This window comes from Xiphophorus couchianus, chromosome 14, assembly GCF_001444195.1.
Source record: "Xiphophorus couchianus chromosome 14, X_couchianus-1.0, whole genome shotgun sequence".
In the NCBI taxonomy this organism is placed as follows: Eukaryota; Metazoa; Chordata; class Actinopteri; order Cyprinodontiformes; family Poeciliidae; genus Xiphophorus; species Xiphophorus couchianus.
In genome coordinates this window covers 5,159,348-5,178,872 of record NC_040241.1, presented here as the reverse complement: position 1 = coordinate 5,178,872, position 19,525 = coordinate 5,159,348, and the positions used below count along the sequence as shown (strand labels likewise).

Here is a 19,525-nt window from a genome sequence, read left to right as displayed (position 1 = left end):
TTTCAATGATTGTTGAATTTCATCTGCCATCCTTGTCCGCTGCTTTTGAAATACGCACTACAGTACGTGATTACCACATAAAAAGGAAGTTGACCAAATGCAACGTTTGAATTGCTCGACCTTTAGACTTTGAACTATGGTAAGGACAGTATAGAAATCTATAAGGTTTGGCGAGAGGCGCAAGCAGTGGTTGAAGCAATTCCCCATCATCTTACCGCTCAACTCTGTCTTTTGCCATGGTTATTGCATTGGATTTCAGAAGCGAGGCTAGAATGTTGCACATGTGATGAATCTATGTCACGACTACCTGTAGAATCTATGTATCTCTGTCTCTGTGGCGCAATTGGTTAGCGCGTTCGGCTGTTAACCGAAAGGTTGGTGGTTCGAGCCCACCCAGGGACGACTGTAAATATTCTCATATGACAAAGGATGTTGTCTGGCTCATTTTCAATGATTGTTGAATTTCATCTGCCATCCTTGTCCGCTGCTTTTGAAATACGCACTACAGTACGTGATTACCACATAAAAAGGAAGTTGACCAAATGCAACGTTTGAATTGCTCAACCTTTGAATTGTAAAGACTGAATAGAAATCTAACATGTTTGGTGAGAGGCGCAAGCAGTGGTTGAAGCAATTCCCCATCATCTTACCGCTCAACTCTGTCTTTTGCCATGGTTATTGCATTGGATTTCAGAAGCGAGGCTAGAATGTTGCACATGTGATGAATCTATGTCACGACTACCTGTAGCATTTAAGTGTCTCTGTGGCGCAATTGGTTAGCGCGTTCGGCTGTTAACCGAAAGGTTGGTGGTTCGAGCCCACCCAGGGACGACTGTCAATATTCTTCATATGACAAAGGATGTTGTCTGGCTCATTTTCAATGATTGTTGAATTTCATCTGCCATCCTTGTCCGCTGCTTTTGAAATACGCACTACAGTACGTGATTACCACATAAAAAGGAAGTTGACCAAATGCAACGTTTGAATTGCTCGACCTTTAGACTTTGAACTATGGTAAGGACAGTATAGAAATCTATAAGGTTTGGCGAGAGGCGCAAGCAGTGGTTGAAGCAATTCCCCATCATCTTACCGCTCAACTCTGTCTTTTGCCATGGTTATTGCATTGGATTTCAGAAGCGAGGCTAGAATGTTGCACATGTGATGAATCTATGTCACGACTACCTGTAGCATTTAAGTGTCTCTGTGGCGCAATTGGTTAGCGCGTTCGGCTGTTAACCGAAAGGTTGGTGGTTCGAGCCCACCCAGGGACGACTGTCAATATTCTTCATATGACAAAGAATGTTGTCTGGCTCATTTTCAATGATTGTTGAATTTCATCTGCCATCCTTGTCCGCTGCTTTTGAAATACGCACTACAGTACGTGATTACCACATAAAAAGGAAGTTGACCAAATGCAACGTTTGAATTGCTCGACCTTTAGACTTTGAACTATGGTAAGGACAGTATAGAAATCTATAAGGTTTGGCGAGAGGCGCAAGCAGTGGTTGAAGCAATTCCCCATCATCTTACCGCTCAACTCTGTCTTTTGCCATGGTTATTGCATTGGATTTCAGAAGCGAGGCTAGAATGTTGCACATGTGATGAATCTATGTCACGACTACCTGTAGCATTTCAGTGTCTCTGTGGCGCAATTGGTTAGCGCGTTCGGCTGTTAACCGAAAGGTTGGTGGTTCGAGCCCACCCAGGGACGACTGTCAATATTCCTCATATGACAAAGGATGTTGTCTGGCTCATTTTCAATGATTGTTGAATTTCATCTGCCATCCTTGTCCGCTGCTTTTGAAATACTCACTACAGTACGTGATTACCACATAAAAAGGAAGTTGACCAAATGCAACGTTTGGATTGCTCAACCTTTGAATTGTAAAGACTGAATAGAAATCTATAAGGTTTGGCGAGAGGCGCAAGCAGTGGTTGAAGCAATTCCCCATCATCTTACCGCTCAACTCTGTCTTTTGCCATGGTTATTGCATTGGATTTCAGAAGCGAGGCTAGAATGTTGCACATGTGATGAATCTATGTCACGACTACCTGTAGCATTTCGTTGTCTCTGTGGCGCAATTGGTTAGCGCGTTCGGCTGTTAACCGAAAGGTTGGTGGTTCCAGCCCACCCAGGGACGACTGTCAATGTTTTACAAAAGGCAGTAGATGTTGCTTTACTAAATATACTTCATTTTTGGATTTCATCTGCCGTTCTTGGCCGCTGCTTTTGAAATACTCACTTCTGTACGTTATTGCCAATCACAGTGAAGTTTAATAGGGGCATTAAAATAAATGTGTTGGCGATATTTAGTGGCACCCAGTGGGTTTGATATCTGACAGAATGGATCAGGAGAGGAACCTAAATAACCAGACATCGGTCTCTTCATCCCACAATCATTTCCTGAGATCAAAAAATTACATAGATGGCAATTTAAAGAACAAATCATACAAATAGATTAATGGTAAATAAATATTCTGAAGAGAAAATTAAAAATGTTTGTTATGATTGTGTAGGAACATTGTTGATATCTTTTTTAAATACAGTGTTTTGTGGTCAATATTATTTCACCAATTTATTAATGTGGGTTGCCAGTTTGGATAAGGCTTCCTATCAAGCAACAAGAATGATAGAAAACATGCTAACAAAAAGCTTCAGACCTGCAGACACAGGCTAACAGAACAGTCTCTTTGGCTCTCTTGTACAAGTTTATGTCGGGGGGTCGGGGGGTGAGATGTTCACATCCACCTCAAAAATATGTAGCTGCTCCCCTGCCAGGGACGTATGTTTTTATTCTAGAAAAGGCAATGGATGTTGTCTGACTTATTAACACTGATTGTTGGATTTCATGACTGTTGTCATAAAGTGTCAAAATTTATATAGCTTCATATTATTAAAGCTAAAGTTTAATCAGTAATACTTTTATAACAAATTTATGTTACATAATGATTTCTTGGTTAATGTCCAGTTGTCATGACAAAGACATTTTCAATAATGTCAACATTGTATTAAAAGTGTCTTGATTTTCCTAATGACAGTTTATGACAACAGTCATAAATATTCATGAAGACTTACTCATTTTCATGACAGGCGTTATGTCTTGTTTATGACGGTGTTATGACAGTCTTATTCACAACCCGTCAAATAAAGTGTTACCTTTTTTTCTTTTGCTAAGTGTGGTCTTTGCTCATGTAAAACATTTATGTACAGCCTGCATACCAAAAGACTTTACTGCTTTTACCTCACCATGAAGTGTTGCTTTGAGTATGTTTGTCTCCTGTAATTATTAGCAAAAATTCACTGTTTCTTGTTTGACAATCAGTAAGAATAATAAGCACCCTCACATCACAAGAGACCAAGTATTTCAAACTCAATGGAGAAAAGGCAAGTTAACAGTTTTTTTTGCAAAATGTCGTCTACAAGTTTTGACTTAGCGTAACAGAGCTACGCTATATACCGTTAAGAGTTAAATAGTGCAGACCGGATGAAAGTTAATCGGTGCTCTAACCTTAAACATTACAGTTAAAACTGTAGGATCAAGATGAAAAAAAACTCAAAATATTGGCAATTTTTTCTCTGTAAATAAAAATAATGCAGTCAATAGATTTGATGTTATTGATGAATATTAGGCAGTTTTAGTAGGCTTGTTTTTAAAGAGTATTAAAATATGCCTATTGTTCTAAGTTAACCTTTGAGGATGAACAAATTATCTCTTTGTATGTACAACAATGTGTCAGTTTATCAGGTGCATTCATTCATTGCTTCAGAGGGAAGAAAAGGTTTATAATTTATCTATAACAAATTGAAGTTAATTAGATTTTTTGTAACTGAACTGTTTGCATCACCACACGTTACAGAAAAACAGGCCTGAAAGTTCAGTCAGTTTAATTTTACATTTGATGTTAAAACTATGAGCGACTGATAGACCTTTTTACAGGAATGTTGCACAGTGATGAAATTGGACATGAGATTGAAAGTCTGTCATCTGCGGTTCAGATTTCATAAAGAACATTTAATATTTAAATTATAATAGATCACCCCAAACATGTTTTTATTTTATTTATTTATTTTTTTTGATGCAATATTTTAATATTTCTTTATGTGACCGGACACTTCCTGTGGCGATCTGTTGGATTATGAAAACCAACCATTGAAGTAGTGGAAACTACAGTGGGAGAGACAGAAGAGGCCAAACATACATGACAACACACAGCACCCCCACAACTTGGTATTTATTTATTTGCTTTATGATAATTTCAGAAAGTCTAAATAAACATGATGGTGAAGTCTAGTGCATTACTGCAACAGGACGCCATTTTCTTTTGCACATGGTTATTATAGCCAGTCATATTCCATCGTATTCTATGTGAAAACCATTCTACATAGTCTTACAAGAGTTTCTGCCACTCTTTTTTTTTTTTTTCCTAGACGTATCTCAAAGTCCAGCAGACGGTCCCGAAGGTGTATCCATGGACAGAGAGAAAACGAAAACTTACCAGCTGTCACTAGTACTGAAGTATGATTACAAAGGCACAGTGCTCAAAAGATTTTAGATCTACAAAGAGCCAGTGAACTATATGCATCAAGACTCAGTCAGAAAATAATACAGTGTCTAGAAAGATATGGTCTCAAATACTGTAGGTCAGAGGTGCCTCAGTGATGTCTGCTGGCGCGCTAGCCACAGTGCTTCTCAATTCCAGTCCTCAGGCCCCCCTGCTCTGCATGTTTTAGATGTGCCTCTATACCAGAACAGCTGATTCAAATGATTGCATGACGTCTTCTGCAGCCAACAAGTACTGCAGAAGCCTGTTAATCACCCAAAGATTCAATCCAGGTGTGTGGTAGAAGGGAAACCCCGAAAACATGCAGGGCAGGGGGGGCCTGAGGAACGGAATTGAGAAACACTGCGCTAGGGAGTTACTGCATGGATTAAACCAGAGACTAAACATACCTTTTTCCATTCATTGCAGCACCCACTGCTTTAATCTAGTTATTGTCGATTCAGTGAAAGTAATGCATGAGGTCGCTTGTGTTTTTTGTATTGCTTCAACAATTGTATGTACTGTATGTACATCAGGTTCTTATGTTCGTGAGAAGTTTTACTTCAATTCAGTTCTTACATTGAAAGCACATACACAGGCAGACTGTCTCTGGTGCATAGTGAGACTGTGATGCGTTCAAGTGTCTGTTTGTGTTCTGGATGTCCCAGGTTTTGAATCGACTGCAGAGTTCTAAAACTCAAATCAAATCCACGTGTTTCTGTTTGGGTGAGTTAAAAGGCTTTACTATTCAAATTCTGCCGTACCATTCATCACGATCTGAAACTGCAGGGAAATGAGACAAAATAGCATTTTTACTGTACCACCACTCTGCAGTCTATGGCCCAGTCTGACTCCCCCAAGGCGGCACTCGCCTAGCTGTTAGCTGACTGGTCGGTGGTTTAAGTTGTCCAGGAGATGCTTGTCTTTGTTATGAAATGCTGATGGATGTTGGTCATACAGTGACCAATAAAAGTTGGAGCATTGTGCATCCTGTTTTGTGAGACTTGTTTAACTGTTTCATCAGAGTGAAGTTCCACCTGGATGAGCAGATTCAGAATTGCCAACCATGATAAAGCAAAGCAGACAAACTTAATAGAGGTGAACACATTTTATTTTTCCTGTTCACACACAGTATTTAAACATCACAATGGATAAGTTGATATAATTGATGACTTTACTGTTTTCCTTCAAAATACACAACAAAAAGGTGGAGTTTTAGGTTTTTACATATACTCTGTTGAACAAAGTAAAAAGAATAATTATTTATTTTGTCTCTTTTTCTTTTCTTTTTTTTCACCTCAAAGTTATATTTAAACAAAATTCATTCTAACTGTGAATGCTAACCGGATACTAAAAGAACACCCCACCTCCTGACAGTGAAATCATTGCTACTGGAGCACAGTTCAGTCACTAACACTGTCCATTCAGGCTCTTACTGTGTTCACAATGGGAAACTTCAGCTTGATGCTCGCTTTACTCTGCAACCTCAGTAAGTACACCTATATGTCTTTTCTTAGTATGTTCACTGGCTCACTGTACTGCAATCCACCATTTCACATTCATTGTTTTGAACTTAACAAAAAGCATGCTGTGTTTTTTATTATTATTATTATTATTATTATTATTATTATTATTATTATTTATTAGTATTTGTTTGTTTCAGGTTGGGTCGCTCTGTCATCTTCCCTGTTTCAAACTGTGACGGTTCGACCCGATGAAGAAGTCACTCTGCGATGCGTCAACCTTAGCCGAATTGCCGGTCACATTTTCTGGTTCAAGCTGGCCGACGGACCCGACGTGAGCCGGATCTCGTCTATGTCCACCTCCGAAGCCGTTCCTTCATTGCACGGTGAATTTCAACGGGGCAAATTTACCATGAGATCCAACGTCACAAACATATTTCTAGACATCAAACAGGTGGAGGTGACCGACTCCGGATTGTATTTCTGTGGGTTTTATGCTAAGGATTTCCCTGGAGTCTTCGCCGCAACATATTTACATGTCGAAGGTAAGATTGTGATCCCTCGTATTTCAAGTGACTTACTAAATACTGATTGCATTCCAACGCTGATGTATCTTCTATTTTTCCCTAGTCAGTCTTTTACATCAGATTGAAGAACCAGGCAACCTGCTGAATTGGATCCTGGGTGGTGTAGTCATTTTTCTTGCTATGATCATCATCAGTTTGGTTGTCAAAATCAGGACTTTGCGTACAGGTATAAATATTTTAATTCCAGCTGAAAAGTGAGATGTTTATTTGTGTAGAAATGCTCACATTAAGCCAACAGTATTAAGAGTTGTGGTTGTTTTCAGCTCCAACACACAGAAATAACGCTCAACACTGTGAGGTAATCAATTTGAAAAAATGACATATTTCCTGAATTAAACCCGTTCTGTAGGTTTCTGAGTTAGTGACTGTCAGTTCTTTTATTTTACAGAATTTGGACTCTTGCACCCAGAACTACGCAGCGCTGAGTTTCCCTCCAAAAGCAAAAACCAACAGAAGACCAGCAGCAGAACGAGAGACGGAGTCATGTGTTCTGTATGCTGCTACAAGATAGACTCACCAAGAGAAACAGCAACTGATAGTAAAAAAAGATAATAGTAATTGTGAAGTTTTTTTTCTTTTTTGTTGCTTTTTTATTTACAAAAAGTTTCTGTTTATTGACTTTTCAAACTTGTAAGAAACGAGTAAGGGAGGCCAAATAAAGCTTTTTGAATCTATGTTTAGAGGTGAGGCAGAGGAACGCTGGTACATGCCGGCAGCTGCTTGTTTCCACTGTGGTGGCGGCAGATGAGAAAAACAAAATACCACAAAGACTGCTTTAAGCTCTCTGCATCAGAGCAGCACTGCCTTTCAATTTATAAACAATTTAATCTGGAAATATTTAAAAATCGGGGTATTTGTTTTTTAAATTTTTTATGGCAGCCATTCTAATTTCTCCATGTTTTACAAACCTGATCTTATGATCCAGTGGTCAATGTGTCAGGAAGGTTGAGCTCTTTAGCATCGGCTGCTAATGAGTCATTTTAACTGATTATAACAGTTTGACAGTCAGAGTTCTGCAGGGATATTAATAGTCAATGAATTGATTGGGATCTTTTGGGTCATGTTCTGTTAAAACTTAGAGGCAGTTCATGTCTTCGTTGCTGTTGATAACTAAATTTAGTATAAATTTACATTAGTTTGTTTTCAGCTTAGAGCAAGGGCAAAGGTCAACTGAAACTTATACTGTCGTGAAGTAGCTTCTGTCCCTATCGGTGCTTTAATGTTCTTTTGGTTTTAAATTATCGCTGAGCATAAGCACAAATAGAGTAAACATGAACCGATCTTAACCGTGGCAGAAGAGTAAAACGGATATTTCTGCTCCCACATGGATCTTTTGTGGTGTGGTATGATAACGGGAGCTAAAACTTAACGTCACGGTTGTAGTTGGAGCCAAATGCAGGAAGCTCAGGCACAGAAAGGTAAAGTGAAGAATTTTCTTTAAATAACTGAAAAGCAGAAGCTGACAATACTGTGATGAAGGGAACAGGACATGGACTAGGCGAGAGTGAAACAAGAAGGGCAAAGGAGAAGGATTTAGAAGGATCCAGTGGTGAACGATGTCAAACCAGAGGGCTGTTTCACAAAAGCAGAATTCAGAAATCCATGAAAAGAGATAAAGCCAAGTTTGACCTAGTGTGATCAGTTCATCCTGGCTTTACCTGTTTCACGAAGGTCAAACCAGAGTCAGGAGGTGCGACTGTGTCAAACCAGGGTTAAGTAACTCGGCTAAATGTGGGTCCACAGCTTTCCTCAACACACCACGAGTTCGATCACAGGTTCACTGATGCTGGAATGGATATCTGAGTGTGACATACGTCACACCAAAGGAGCAACAACTCTTGATGGAGGATTATGAGGAACTGAAGCACATCATACTTAAACTGCAATAGCAAACAAAAGAATGAACTTGTAATTACCATAAAATATCCTTTCCTTGCCACTGCTCTGATATCACACTCTTATTTTTGTTACCAATCTTATCAATATTTAAGCAGAAAAAAAAAAACACAACCGGAACAATGAGAACTTGGCGACAGGTCAAGATTAACTATAAGAAAATTTTGCAGACTGGTAACTTTCTAGGTAATAACATTGACTGTAATGTCCAAATGATATCAACCATCGATCATGACTTCCTCGTCTGAAGGCTGAAGCAGTGGGTGGGTATCAGAGGCTCTTCACTGGTTTCGCTTGTACATCACTGACAGACGTTTTCGTGTTAGTTTCTGTGGTCTGAGCTCAGACTGTGCTCTGCTGCCCTGGGGTGTACCGCAAGGCTCTATTCTTGGACATCTGCCTTTTTTCTTTTTTTTTAAACATCTGCTTTCATCGTTTTGCAAATGATTGCCATCTCTATTTCCAATCGAAACGCAGAACACACTATGTTAGGCCCCTCCTTGACTGTATGGCTGACATCAGAAAGTGCTTGGCACAAAATGTTATGAATTTTAATGGGAATTATAAACCTTCCACCTTTGGCACCATATGAACTAACCCTGTAAATAAATGTAGGAGTAAAAAATGGACAATCTTTTGAAAATGAACAGTCAAGTGAACTCTGTTGTGAAGTCTCATTTTTACCAGTTGGGGAAATCAGCAAAGATTGAATCTGTTTCTGTCCAACATCAGTGTTGAAACAGTAGTCCATACTTTCATTATGTCTCAGTTCGATTGATATGGGCTTACATTTGGTGTTGCCTGCTGTTGCTCCCTTACGCCTAGTTCAAAATGTTATCAAACTGCGACCGGTTGTCCAGATCTTTATTCATGTTGCTTTCCAAACCACTATTTTCAACTGAAAGATGATTTTGCAACATTATGTGGGTCTAGTTCTTTTGCAATATAATGTAATGTAGTGTGAGCTTGAGCTTCTAGACCTTTTGATTATGTCAAAGCCCAACAAGGGACAATAGTAGAAAAGCAGCTCCAACCATAAAATATCAGTAAAGTACATTAGTTGCACTCTATGTCTGATTGTCTTCCTGTCAAAATAAATTCTACTGTTATCATTAACAATTTTTTCTGATCTTTTGTTGTTCAAATTTAATAGAACTAGCAATTGTAGACTCAGTTTCATGTTTTTATCCGACTAGTGGGACATGTTCTGCTCCTGTAGCCTACCTGCTTCAAATTCTGTTCAGAGAGTGTATATCTTACACCTTGGTAGAGGTAAGTAGTTGCCTTACTACTGTTACAATCAGGTGACTCAGCAGCCCAGGTCTGTTGTCCCAACAGTGAACCTTCCAGTATTTCAGCTCTTCATTGTTAGTCATCACTCGCCGGTTCCTCTCGTCTACTCCTGTTAATTTTCCCATCTGTTCCCTGCCTCACTTCCCCCCGGACTTATGGTTTGCACTCTTTTTAGCTTCATTGTTTTTTTGTTTTTTTTTTGTGATTTTTGTAAGTTTTTGTTCTTCATCTTTTTTTTACGCAATTTTGACCACCTGGTGTCTCAAGCCTGCTGCATTTGGGTCCATCCACAGCATACGTCATGACAGAATCTTTCATCTCTACTGGTGCCACATGCTTGCTCGGTATGAGGGATTGCTGTAAAGTCAATGCCACAAGACGAGCGATTTTCCACTGTGACCAGCAGGAGGAATGAAGTCAATGACTCAAAGCAATCTGCTGGTTTTCCTTAGATACAAAACTTTTTAAGCTAATTACAATAATAAACTGAGCTTAATGTTTTGTTTGATAATATCAATCTACAGGATTTAATTGAACTGAAGCAATGTCTCATTATTGCATTTGTGAAGTATCAATTGGCCCTATACAAATGAATTGAATTAGATTTTTGTCCCACCTTCTCAGATATATAAGCTTCAACTAGAACCCATTCTAAATTCAAAGGATTTATCATGATGATTGCTGCTATTTCAACTTAAGCTCTTCTACAAGGTCTTTCTACAAGGTTTAGATTTACATTTATATTTTTTTATATCTTTTTTTTTTTTTTCTTTTACCATTTCCGCAGAAACAGAAACATATTTATGGGATCAGACACTAATGCTGGATAAGTTGGGGCCGAGCTAGCCGTCCCACAAGTCACCATTCCAAAGGAGTAAACGTGATTTGATCAACAAAATAAATCGCATGTATATAAATATCTTGTCGATAAAAAAGTGCACCTCCTGCATGACAGCACACACAACACAGCGTTAACTGTGTTAAAGGCACCGGATACTTAGATAGGAAACAGCACAAAGGGCGTCAAAAATGCTGCAAACTCTTCTGTTGTTGATTCTCACTACAGCATCTACCGTTAGCCTTCATAAGTCATATTCAGGCAACTGTCGAAGGTCTGGTATGATTTTTTTGTTGCTCTCACAAGTTTTATGACTTCTAAAGAGACGCCTCAGCTGTTTCTTGATGTGATTCTGTGTGCTGAACGTCTGTAGTTGGTAAAAGAGAAATAAGTCAGAGTGATTTTATGCAACATAAGAAAGCTTTTCTGTTTCTCACGAAACTTCAAACCATTTTCAAAAATTGTTTGCATAAACCACTACTTTTATTAATCAAATGGGGTTCTTTTTCAGTGTTTTGTTCGACTACTAATATTTATTCCACCTCTTTCTTTAAATGTTTCTGACCAATCGGTTCAGACAGAGAACACGCCTCCTCCTTTCTCACTAGTCACAGTTTACCGTCGAGTCTCATCAGGTGCAACATGACAAACTTCACCTTCCTGCTCCCCTTACTCTGGACCCTCAGTAAGTTCTTTCATGTTTGTTTGTTTTTTTTTTTTAGAACAATCAATACCTGAAATGCCTCTTTTCTTCTGGTTAAATTGAAACTCTGTAAGATGTTTCATCGTCTCGTTCCAGGTCGTGTCCGTTTGACGCTCTGTCGGTTTCACTCAGTGACGGTTCAGGCTGGAGGACACGTCACCCTGTCGTGCGCCAACCTCAGCAATCTTCCCTCTCACGTCTCGTGGTCCAAACTGGGCGACGGCGGCAACATCGGCTACATCTCGACTATGACCAGCTCTGAATCCAGAGCTGTGCTGTGTGATGAAGGTCAAGGTGACAAATACAACATGACGTCGAACGGGACAGACATCTTCCTGGACGTCCAGGAAGTGAATTTATTAGATGCTGGAGTTTATATCTGCGGCCAATCCACCGACGAGTTTAAAGGAATCTTCGGCGTAACTTATTTACAAGTTGAAGGTAATGCTGAGCCGATCCTAATCGGTGTTATTAGCGATATTGTATTTTTGGTTAATGAGCTTGTTTACTCGGATGTCAGTCGTTGTAATTTTACAGTGTCGGTCCCCGACGCTTTAAGAACAAAATGGTTGTACGGGACTTGTTTTGTAGTACGACCATGTAAAAAAACATGAATCAACATAAAACAAAAATCTATGGTCCACTGAAAATTTGCTGTCAGAAAAAGTGGTTATGTTTCAACAACATCTATCAGAACCGGGCAGCTCAGAGTTACTTTGGTTCAATTCAGGATTGAATCTTGTTGTTCAGAACCCAACTGGCAAACTGAATAGAAAATACATATAAAACATGAATATCTGTCAACTGTTTATGTCAATAATTGAATATGATCAATAGTTAACTGCAAGGAATACTGAACTATCCAATGGCTCAAGTACATCATGTTAAACTGAAGGAGCAAACTGACCCAAACCATTTTCAGTCTTTTTGTTTTAATAATCCAGCAGTCCTGCATTAATGTTGTTTTCCTCTCTTACAGGCGACTCAAACCAGGTGTCACTCCATCTGTTGACGGTGATCCTGGGAAGTGTTGTTGTTTTTCTTCTAGTGGTCATCTTTGGTTTAATTCTCAAAGTCACGACCTCTCACACCGGTAATCTGTCGCTGATCGATGTTAACTTGGGAATAAAAAAATGACTAAACCTTTAAATAGTGAACCAGATGAACTGTCTTTGTTTTTTCAGGTCAAGCTAGCAGACAGAGTCAACAACAAAGAGAGGTAATTACATTTGAACCATTTCAGCTGTTTTCTGAAACACTTAATAATAAAACTTGGTGAGTTATTTTTAGGTAATTATTTTTTTTTTTTTTGTTTTGCTTTACAGAACTTGAACTCGGAGGCTGTAAGCTATTCAGCGCTGAATTTCAGATCCAAAGCAAAAGGCGACAGGCGGCCCGCTGCAGAGAGAGAGACGGATGCAAATGTGATTTATTCTGCCACCAGATAAACTCTCTAACCAGGAATGATGTAGTTTTATCATTTTATCTTCTATTTCTGGGGATTTTTCTCTCTTCTAAAAAGCTGAAATAAAAGTTTTGGTTTTTACAAAGACAAGCTTTGACCAATCCTCATCTTTAGAAGCAGAAAGCTGCTTTCTGTTTTCCTTCCTCGCCTCTCATTTAACTCTCTGTCTTTGTGTTTTCATGCTAGCTTTCGTCACTTTCAGTGAAACTTTTGTTCTGTTCTTGGTAGAAGGTTCATCTCCACTTGGTTCTTTCAGCTCTTTCATGTTCTGTTTTGGGTTTTTTGAAAGATTTGTCTCCAGTTTGTCTCCATGCAGTGGTTCTCATAAAACAGCGGCTCACACATCATTGATTCGACTAAAGGCTCCCGACACGGCCGACTTATTACTTCTAAAGCATTTTTCATGCGACAACCACAAACGTGACGTTTACGTGTAATGCCAACACAAAACTTTGTCAAAAAAGTTTGAAAGGGAAAAAAAAATAATCAGAAGTTTAAATTCATAAGGAGCACTTCTGAACTCCAATAGTCTCAAAGAAAGCATTATTCTGTAAGGACAAAATTTACTTTTCCTTTTTTAAATAAGCTCCAGTTTAGTCTCAGTATAAATCAAACTGTTTCATGAAGTTCCTCTGATCTCTGATGAGAACTGCAGTGAACAAAAGTTGCCATATTGCTGGGATGTTTGCGTACGTCAGAGTATCTGTGAGTTTTTCCTCCAGGGGGCGTGGTGATTGGAGGAGTCATGGCAACTGTTACCTCCAATCGGATCCCTCCAGTCCTTTTCTTCTGTGACTCAGTTCCCCACATATTTCTGTCTCCCACAGCTCAGAGGACCTCAGTACTCATCACAAACTCCCCTTTGAAGGCTCACCTGGTTTTTTTTCAAAGGTCATGGAGGACATGACCTTTAGAGGCCTTACATGTGTCCCGGAGTCAGTAATACCTGCCTTCAAATCATAACTTGTGACCAAGAACAAACAATTAAGGACTTCACCACTTGTAACACTCTGAGTTCCCTGTATCCTGCGAGTCGGGAAATTAAATCTAAACATGACACCGGCAGCATCACGAAGACTAAGAAACACAGGAGACACATAAGGGACAAAGTTGTGGAGAAGTTTAAAGCAGGGGAAGACCCGAAGCAGAGAGGAGGAAAAAGTCTCAAGACTGAATCAGAGGTTCAAATTCTAACAGGACAATGACTGGGAACAGAGGCAGAGCTACAGTAGCCTGCGTTAGTTTAAAGCATATCCATGTGGTAGATGGCCCAGTCAAAGACCAGGCCTAATTCTATTTGGAAATCTCCAAACTTTATCAGAACTTGAGCTTTTTTAGAAAGACCAGGCAAAACTTTCAGACCCCGACTTTGCAAAGCTGCTATAGTTCCAGTAATTACAAGGTTTTAACTCCATACGGCTGAGTTCCCAACCTCAACAGAAATTAGTTTTTTTGTTAGCTTTTTTTAAATCAATGAAATCCATGTATTATTTTTCTTCCATCTCAGAATTATGCAGAACTTTGAGGGTTTTTCTCAGTAACTGTAACGCATAGATTAATGCATAACAAAATAGTCCCACTTTTCAAAGACGTTGTACCTGGAGCACCGACAAAAGACGGTGTGTGTTGGCCGATGAAACCAGCTCTAATGTGCCAGAAGGAAATGTAAAACACTTTTTTTTTAACCCTCGAGTCTTGCTCGCTTAAAGATATGTTTTGCTCAAATTTTAAATAAACAAAGTAAAAAAAATGTAAAAAGTTATCTGTAAAATGTCACTTTACTTGAAGTACACACATTTTATGATGGAGTCTGATTCACTTGGGGAGAAAATCAAAAAGTTATATCACCTTTAGTTATACCTCATGGTGTCATGTGGGGAAAAACGGACATTTCAGCAACATGTAAATCACATGTTTGCCTTAGTTACTGTCATCATTTATGAACGTTTATGAAAGATTTCTGTGTTGATGTCTGTTACCAGTATTATCCGTGGGTTTTGAATAAGGAAAACATAGATTTATAGTTTTTGTAGAACATGTATTGAAGCCATTCTCAGTGTCCCTTTCAGCAGGCTAAACACACCAAGCAACTCCCCACCTCCTTATCACGAGGTCGCTATAAACTGGAGCTCAGTTCAGATTCTGACACCGACTGTGTTCACCACCATGAGCTGCACCTTCACACTGGCTTTACTCTCCTCATTCAGTAAGTGCATTTGAAAAATGTTCTCTTTCTTTTCCTTTTTGTACAAAAATCCGACTGAAGTCAACAATTACTATCATTAACTCTTTTTTTTGTACTTTCTGAATGCTGCAGGTTGGATCTGTGTGTCAGGTTTTCGGTTTCACACGGCGGTGGCACAGCCTGGTGAAGAAGTCACACTGCGGTGCTCCAACATGAGCACTTATCGCTCTCAGGTGTTCTGGTTCAAGCTGGACGACGGACCCCTCGGCTGCATCTCGGCGATGCTGAACGCCGAATCCGCCCTGACGTCCTACGATCCGTTTCAGCCGGACAAATTCGCGATGACGTCCGACTCCACAAACGTCTCCCTGCGCATCCGACCGCTGGACGCCAACGACTCTGGGTTGTATTTCTGCGGATACTATTTCGATGCGTTTCCTGCCGTTTTCACTGCAACATATTTAAAGGTTGAAGGTAAGATTATGGGCTTCCATGTTGCTAGGGCTGTGAGATTAAAACAAAAGAACCGATTTGGACCTAATGTTCCTGTAAGTATTTACAGGAGTATCAGTCGATTCTTCTGAGGAACCTGATGGACCAGAACATCTGCTGAACTGGATCCTGGGTGGCATCGTCATATTTCTTATAATTGTCATTGTTGGTTTTATTGTGAAAATCAGGATCTTGTATGCAGGTACTCATGATATTTTTATGCAAATTTTACATTTGGATGTTCATAAATGTAAAAATACAACTTAAACTCACCACCTCCATCATTTTCGGTGCTCTCGTCTTCAGACAGAAAGACTTTACAACATCAGGAGGTAAAGGCTGTTTAAACCAATGTGAGCGTTTCTAAATAAACCTTCTATGACTTCATAAGTTAGTAACAGTAAGTCCTTTTACCTGCAGAATTTGGACTCTCACATCATGAACTACGCAGCGCTGAGCTTCCCTCCAAAAACCAAGAGCAACAGAAGCCCTGTAGCAGAAAGAGATCTGGGGACAAATGTCCTGTATGCTGCTACAAGACAGACTCACTAGCAGTGATGAGCTCAAAATCTCTAAATCCTGACAATGTCGATGCTTTAATGTTCATCTGAGTATTTATTTAATTTTCCTAGTTGAAATAAAGTTTTACTTTAACGTCTACGTTGTTGTTGTTTTTTTGTCCTTGCCTGTCGGATGGAAAATGTGAAAGGTCAGAGACTAGTCACGAGGACCGACTGAGACTTGTGGTATCTATGTTTAGATGTGAGGCAGACAGAAGTCGGCACCAGGTGTTAGCCAACGTTTCTACGGCAGCATCGCTGCTTGTTTCCACTGTGGTGGCAGCAAACGCGAAATACCACAAAGACTATCTTTAAGCTCAGGCTCGGCAAAACTACACGCAACCTTACCAATTACAGAGACGTTTATTATGCATTACAAATGTAGTTAAAGTGTTTATTGTTCCAGTGTGACATGTTTAACAACCCAGGATTCATAAGGCCGGTGTTACACTTCGTGTGTAATGATGGATTCGCTTTAGCATAGATGCTAACAAGCAGATGTTACTGATGTTTTCTTGTTTCCAATCTATTGCTGTTGCTGTTGTTTTTGCTTTTCTTTCATTTGCTGTAAGGCCTGTATTGATTATTGGCCATTTTAACATAATTTCCTGCCATTTCTGTCTGTAAAACAGAGAATTGAGGCCCCATGTCTAGATGAGATTTACCTGTACGGTGAAGAAACAATAAAATGAAAGTTACTGAATTCTGGGTAAAAGCCCAGCACCAAAGGTCACTCAGCAGGTGGTAACAGTCTTGAAGGGATTGTTCTGTCTTCATTTAAGAAAAATCCAGATGCGCCTTTCTCACAGCTTAAAGCACATGTCAAACTCAAGGCCAAATCTGACCCATGTAGCTTTTTATGTGGCCCTCTAGACTCCAGATTACATCAATAAGTTCCTCCAGTTTTTCACAAATCTGAAAAATTCACACAAAATCAACAGATACCCCAAAATGTTTCTCATTTCACTGCAACGTTTTCTCAAAATTGGCCAAAAACATTGGGTTTAAATGACCTCTACCGCATGCCTGAGAGGTAATGATGATCAGAGTAAGTAACCGATGTGAAGCAGGTGTTAGTGTCCAGCTAGCCAAGCTGAGGGAACAAAACATGGAAAACAACACAATTAAGCAACAACGCACCTAATCAAATGTCAAACCAAGTCAATTTCACACAACGGCAGTAAAATCAACATGCCTAAAAAGACATTTCAAAATTAAAACAAGCACGAGAAATAATGAAAACCAACAATTCAAGCTGGTAGAAAGTGACTGCTTAGAGATTTAAAACTACACATAAGCAATCAAGACCAAGTATACAACCAACAAATAGACATAAATAAGATCAAAAGAACTATGTTTTAAAAATGTGCAAGAGTTACACTTACAGCTTGAGAGAACTGGGAAGTTTTGAGTTTCTATTGAGAAAAATATAAATAAAAATATAATAAAATTTACCCAAACTGCATTTGTTCTGGACAACAACGTGTCAAAGCATAAAGTTGAGTGGGATTTTTTTCACCGTGAATGAGTCAGGAGACAATCTGAACTTTGACCCTGATGTTTGCTGTGTGTTGATGGAACGGAAGATAAACTGGTATTCCCGTTTTTTTTTTTTTACTTTCCTGTTTAAATGACGTTATGATAAATGGTCAAATATTCCACAAAACCTGCATGAAGTGTACGTCTGTTTTATGAGGCTGAATATTAAATTGGCAAGTGATGGACCTCCACCACATAAACCACAAACTGCTTCAAAGTTTACCAGAAAAATGAGATACAACAGAGAATTTAGAGTAATTTATTTTCTTATATTTACTGAAATAACTTATAAAACTGTGCAGCCAAAAGTAGAAATTGTTTGGCTTTTCTACCAGCCTCTCCTGAAGAACAGATTCAACTGTTACACATATATCACCAGCCTGTGGGGCAAACACACACACACACACACACACACCCACACACACGTATCAACACACACATTGGTTCATATCAAAGCTTTTACTGTGTTAAAGGTAGCAGATTCTCAGACATGAAAGAAAACAAAGTGCATCAAAACTACTGCAGATGAATCTTTCCTTTATCTGCAGGACTTGTTACCTTATTCAGTGCTTTGTGAAAGCTCAACATTTTTCTGACTAATTCGTATCGTGTGTTATTTGACGTGACAGGATTACTTCCAGCTCTTCGCAACCAATCGCTGCTGTTTCTCCTGTTCTAACAAAATGATTCTCGTCGTCAGTTTGAGGAAACGGATAACGCAAAAAAAAACTCCACCTCTATACTGCAGGCTCACTAGAACTGACTTACAGTTTATTGCTCTAACTGAACCATGTTGAGCACAACGATGAACATCAACGTGATGCTGGTTTTCCTCTTCAGCTTCAGTAAGTACAGCTATCTATGGTTTCCTCAACACTTTTACCATTTCTTTTCCGAACGCACAACAAATTGACTTCTATCATTCAGAGTCGTAGTTGGTCTTTGTGAATGTTTCAGGTTGGATCACCAAGTCAGACTTTGAGTTTGACTCAGTTCTGGTTCAGCCTGGTGAAGAAGTCACTCTGCTCTGCTCCAACTTAACCAACGTTTTCCAACACATATTCTGGTACAAACTGATCCCTGGACCCGGCGTCAGCCGCATCTCATCGATGGTTAATCCCGGATCTAAAGCTCATTTACATGATGGATTTCAACGGGAGAAATTCAACATGACGTCAAACGGCACAAACATCTTTCTGAACATCAAACAAGTGAATTTCTCAGATTCTGGAGTTTATATCTGTGGAACCAAGTCACCAAGCTGTCTGAAGATCTTCAGTGAAACATATTTACAAGTTGAAGGTAAGAGGGCTTGTGTTATGACTGGTAGTCAGGGCTAATGTCATGGTTTTATCTATATACTTGTCCATGTTTTTGAGGTTTGTATTTGTGCAGATTTGAACCTACGATGGTCTCATTTTGTCAACAGATGATTTTTAACAGTTTTCTAAAATCTCCTGCATGACCGGCCAAATAAAATCCACCTAATGGAGGTGGACTGGAGCTAATGTGGCTTTATCACCAGCTAATGACCTAATCTGCTTTGTTTTACAGGAGTCACCCGACCCAAATGTGGATCAGACCCAGAATCAAAGCAAGGCAGGTTGAAATAATGTGAATGATAAGGAATAAAACGTTTTCAAAAGGAATATAGAAATAAATTAGATACAAGATCTGAGGTTTTATGATAAACGATCCCGAAAATTATTTTTCTACATGTTTGCTGTTATGTGCCGTATACATGTGGATTTTTTTACTATCCGGTGTAGCTGCACTTTTCTTTGATGTGAATTTATTTCCCTTACAGTCTCTTGTTTCACATTAATAATAATGTTAATGATAATAACAACACTACTACTAATAATAATAATGTTAGTTTAATAATAATAACAATATCATATTATTATAATAATGATATAATGTGATATTATTATTATTATACAGTAATAATAACATAATAAT

The 19,525-nt window shown here is 39.0% G+C and overlaps 2 protein-coding genes and 5 non-coding genes across 7 annotated transcripts; all 7 read left to right on the top strand.

Annotated features, from left to right (window-relative positions):
* Positions 1 to 328: 328 nt before the first annotated feature.
* trnan-guu (transfer RNA asparagine (anticodon GUU)) lies at positions 329 to 402 on the top strand. The gene has a single exon. It is a non-coding gene; the product is annotated as a tRNA-Asn (tRNA).
* A 355-nt stretch (positions 403 to 757) lies between these two features.
* Positions 758 to 831, top strand: trnan-guu (transfer RNA asparagine (anticodon GUU)). The gene has a single exon. It is a non-coding gene; the product is annotated as a tRNA-Asn (tRNA).
* Positions 832 to 1,197: 366 nt separating this feature from the next.
* Positions 1,198 to 1,271, top strand: trnan-guu (transfer RNA asparagine (anticodon GUU)). Its single transcript has one exon. It is a non-coding gene; the product is annotated as a tRNA-Asn (tRNA).
* A 366-nt stretch (positions 1,272 to 1,637) lies between these two features.
* trnan-guu (transfer RNA asparagine (anticodon GUU)) lies at positions 1,638 to 1,711 on the top strand. The gene has a single exon. It is a non-coding gene; the product is annotated as a tRNA-Asn (tRNA).
* Positions 1,712 to 2,067: 356 nt separating this feature from the next.
* On the top strand, positions 2,068 to 2,141 carry trnan-guu (transfer RNA asparagine (anticodon GUU)). Its single transcript has one exon. It is a non-coding gene; the product is annotated as a tRNA-Asn (tRNA).
* Positions 2,142 to 5,988: 3,847 nt separating this feature from the next.
* Positions 5,989 to 12,814, top strand: LOC114157845 (uncharacterized). The gene is made up of 7 exons (XM_028039013.1): positions 5,989 to 6,031; positions 6,206 to 6,550; positions 6,636 to 6,758; positions 11,419 to 11,763; positions 12,302 to 12,415; positions 12,507 to 12,541; positions 12,648 to 12,814. Exons 1-7 carry the CDS (start codon positions 5,989 to 5,991, stop codon positions 12,768 to 12,770), a joined length of 1,128 nt encoding a protein of 375 aa, XP_027894814.1. The 3' UTR covers positions 12,771 to 12,814.
* A 2,119-nt stretch (positions 12,815 to 14,933) lies between these two features.
* On the top strand, positions 14,934 to 16,124 carry LOC114157184 (uncharacterized). Its single transcript, XM_028038045.1, has 5 exons — positions 14,934 to 14,993; positions 15,105 to 15,446; positions 15,535 to 15,666; positions 15,771 to 15,796; positions 15,885 to 16,124. The coding sequence occupies exons 1-5, from the start codon at positions 14,954 to 14,956 to the stop codon at positions 16,014 to 16,016; spliced, it is 672 nt and encodes a 223-aa protein (XP_027893846.1). The 5' UTR covers positions 14,934 to 14,953; the 3' UTR covers positions 16,017 to 16,124.
* The last annotated feature ends 3,401 nt before the right edge of the window (positions 16,125 to 19,525 follow it).